Source organism: Triticum aestivum, chromosome 2A, assembly GCF_018294505.1.
Source record: "Triticum aestivum cultivar Chinese Spring chromosome 2A, IWGSC CS RefSeq v2.1, whole genome shotgun sequence".
NCBI classification, from domain to species: domain Eukaryota; kingdom Viridiplantae; phylum Streptophyta; class Magnoliopsida; order Poales; family Poaceae; genus Triticum; species Triticum aestivum.
The window spans coordinates 140,878,889-140,882,517 of record NC_057797.1 but is presented as its reverse complement, the minus strand read 5'-3'; the positions used below and the strand labels follow the sequence as shown (position 1 = coordinate 140,882,517).

At 41.9% G+C, this 3,629-nt stretch overlaps 1 protein-coding gene across 1 annotated transcript in view; it reads left to right on the top strand.

The window, feature by feature from the left end:
- Positions 1-3,629, top strand: part of LOC123188026 (histone deacetylase 5) — a 9,423-nt gene that overhangs the window by 4,740 nt on the left and 1,054 nt on the right. Inside the window, exons 8-11 of the mRNA XM_044600056.1 lie at positions 1-46; positions 684-1,013; positions 2,354-2,547; positions 2,659-2,815. Of these exons, the coding sequence (XP_044455991.1) occupies positions 1-46; positions 684-1,013; positions 2,354-2,547; positions 2,659-2,815 (727 nt within the window). The remainder of the gene's footprint in view (positions 47-683; positions 1,014-2,353; positions 2,548-2,658; positions 2,816-3,629) is intronic.

Genomic DNA, 3,629 nt, shown 5'->3' with positions numbered 1-3,629 from the left:
GCTTCCGGATAATGTACCTTTGAGGAGTGCACCATCGTATATCGAGGTAAATTTCATCTTTCTGATTTTTTTCTTGGTGACTTGAGTTGGGGCTTGCTTGGTTAACCTCTGACTAATGGATTGTGCATTTGTGCTATTCTGTACAAGATGTGGATCGCCTTGTTCCAGATCTATTTGCTGGGAAACTTGACACCCTCTTCTCTTGCTTTCTACAGACATGCCATATAAATAGTTGCCGTTTTCAAACCACATTCTTAATGGATATTTTTTTTTGTTCCAGGTATTAAATGAAGTACCAAATGTAGCCCAATTCCTTAGATGAATGCATGTTCATGAGTTATGTGGAATGATGCTCAGTTGATAGGCTATTTCCATATTATCCGCAGGCCACCCATACTTGATGAACCTTTTTTTTTCTCGTTGTGATAAATGCTTCATGTATATGTTCCAAGGTGCCTATCAAGTCTTAACTCTTGCAAAAGCACATACAGAGTTATACAGCTCAACTATATCTAAACTGTGCATCTTTAATTATCTCGTGTCAATAGTTTGGTTTACCATTTATGTCTCTTGATGCTTGGAGGCTTACTGCATAGCTGGGACGAATAGTAGAGAGTATTAACCCAATGGCGGAGCCCTTGAATAATTCCTCTTTCTTGTTTTCCCCTTTGGGGAATGAACAGCCATACGCATCCTCTGGTTCTGAGTCTGATGTTGAAGATGTTAGTGAGCTTCCTGATGCTACTTCATCTGTCAATGTTACTCAAGTTGTTGATGATGTTTTAAGTGAACACATCACAATGTTGAAACTTGACGAAGATAACCTTGCGACGAAGAACACCTCAAGTGATTCAGTTCAAGCCCAAGACGACGGACCTGTTGTGGCGGCTACAAGAATATATGATCTACTATTTACTTGGAGATCAGCATTGTCAAAAGTTTATGTTTGGTATGCCAGCTTTGGTTCAAACATGTGGAAACCAAGGTTCTTGTGCTACATTGAAGGGGGGAAGGTAAAGTTGAAAACACGTTGTCTTTTTATATCTTGCAAGGAACATTAGGTTCCTGTATTGGAGTTTTGTAGCCTGTCGCTGCATTCATCACATCGTTGATTTCTCGGGGAGATTTCATTTGGTACACGCCTTCAGAAAAATAGTTTACGGAACTCAAATCACTCACAGAGGGTACTTTTGTACCTCTCGCACAAATTGGGACAACATATTTCTCGACTGCATACATTAGTCTGCTATGGGTCAATGTATCAATTCAATTGGGGAAGTTGTTGCTGCCCAGAACGATGGCAGCTCACGCTTGCTCCGCAACGATCGAACAAACCTTCTCTACCCCATGGCTCTTCATCCCTTCGTCACTGCTCCTCTTAGTTGGTTTGGTCTAGCAATGTGTGAATCACAGTCGTTGACCTGAGGATAGGTGTCTATGAATGGAAAGCTTCACGACCATTGGCTGTAGTAACGTCGGAAGAGATTGAACTGGCTGCAGCTCCTTTATCTTCACTCTGTCCTCTAGCGTACGAGGGAGATTTTGCGGGGAGCAAGCTGTGGTGGAAGGAGATGCAGATGGGGGGAGACTTGTGTGAGATCTCACATTAGGTGAGATCAATGAGATTGATTTTTTTGAAACAAATCTACATGATCAAACATTCTCAAAAAAATTATAGACACACATCAATGGTTGATGTTCAACCTCAAAAAATTTCAGCTCCTAATTCGACCTACATTAATAGAAACAAAAGAGTCAAAATTGGACATGAATAGTGTCAAAGTACTATTCACCCAAAGCTGCCACTATTCACATTCGAATTTGTCTTTTTTGAATCTACAAATGTACATCGAGTTTTGAGCTGATTTTTTCCGGAGTTGTAGACATATACCCTACATGGATGTTGTCAAATAATTTCAGGTTTTTTTCGAAATGTCTAAATGTGAATTTTTGTGGTTGATCTCACGATCTCACCTAATGTGAGATCTCATACAAGTCTCCCCTGATGCAGATGGGATGAGATGGGGTTGGGCCTGGAGGTGGGCTGTGTGTGTTGGGCCATGCTGAATATCCAACCACGTGAAATAGGCTACATTACCCTTTATGACGTAGTGTCTTGTTCTAATCCTCACTATTGACCCACATGGCATTTATAAAGTTTTCTAAAAAGGACTATACCGAAGGAACTCTTTCCAGGGGTATGTTGACCTTCAGGAAGCATTTTTAGTGCTTTCTGCAAATGTAAAATGCATAAGTGCCTTCTTATTATAATCTTTAGAATTACTAATACAATATTCCCGTTCGTGAAAGATTGTTTGCGTGAAAGATTGCTATTCATCTTGATCTCTGACAGGTTGATGGTATGAGTATATCATGCTTTGGTTCACATGACACAAGCCCACCAAGAGGTACCATGTGGAAGACTGTGCCTCATAGATTGTTTTTTGGGAGATCTTCTACCCCTTGCTGGGGTACCGGTGGTGTTGCTTTCCTCAACCCTGAGATAAACTACAATGATGAGTCATATGTCTGCATGTACAAAATAACGTACGTATACTCTAACCACATCTACATTGTATTGATCCTTGATTCAGGGCTGGGTGGAACCTGATCTTTTGTTAGCGCTCTGATATCATCATAAAATTCCCTTTTTTACAGGCTTGAGCAGTTCAATGATGTATTGTTTCAAGAGAACAGGTTAGTGAAGGATAACAGCGAAGATGGAAAACTTGAGTCTCCCAGCTCTCCTTTGATTGGCTTGTCCGAAATAGAGTCTGTCTCTTCAAACAAAGCTCTTCATCTCGAACCTATCAAGGTTTGATTTGCTGCTTTCCATATCAAGCGTACACTTATCCTTCGCATATAGTTTTCCATATGCCTATAAATGAGAATAGTTAATATCACATCATTGATAAAAAATGCTCTTAAGGGTGACTGCTCTTCCGGCAGCACTTTGATAAAGGACACAACCAACCTCTTTCATGGCCATCACTGGCAGAATCTCACTCTTAGGCTTTGTACAATGGGAGGTGCTTAGGAGAGATGCTTAGAGAAATAAATCAGGCTTTCCTTAAGCACCGGTGCTTATTTGTACAGGGTAGACGCTTAACTAAGCATCTCTCCTGTAGAAATAGGCACCGGTGCTTCAGAAAAACTTGGTTTATTTTTGCAAGCACGTCTCTAAGCATCTCCCATTTTACAAGGCCTTACTAGATGAAGGCTAATGCCTGCTGTTAAAAAGGTATCCTTTTGTAAGGAAATGCCATGTCCAGCCTCTTTGGTCTGTAAAGGTTCATCTGAACTTAGAATTTACAAGTGCCTGTATTACCTTACCTGGGACCTGATGTCTAGTCGAGTATTTTTTGACAAATCTGGCCCGTTTGAGGGGCTTCAGGCACATCTGGCCTCCAGGCAAAACTATTTCGGAATCTGGCCCCTGGGGTCGGCGCCGCACAACATGGCGCCGAATATGTACACCTCAGCGCCAAACTAAGTGGCGCTGAGATGTTACATGTTCGGCACCGACCACTGGTGAGCCCAACAGAAACCCTAGAGACAGATTTGCTTGGCGCCACACCACATGACGACGAACCTGTACACCTCGGCGCCACTTAGTTCGGCGCCGAGAT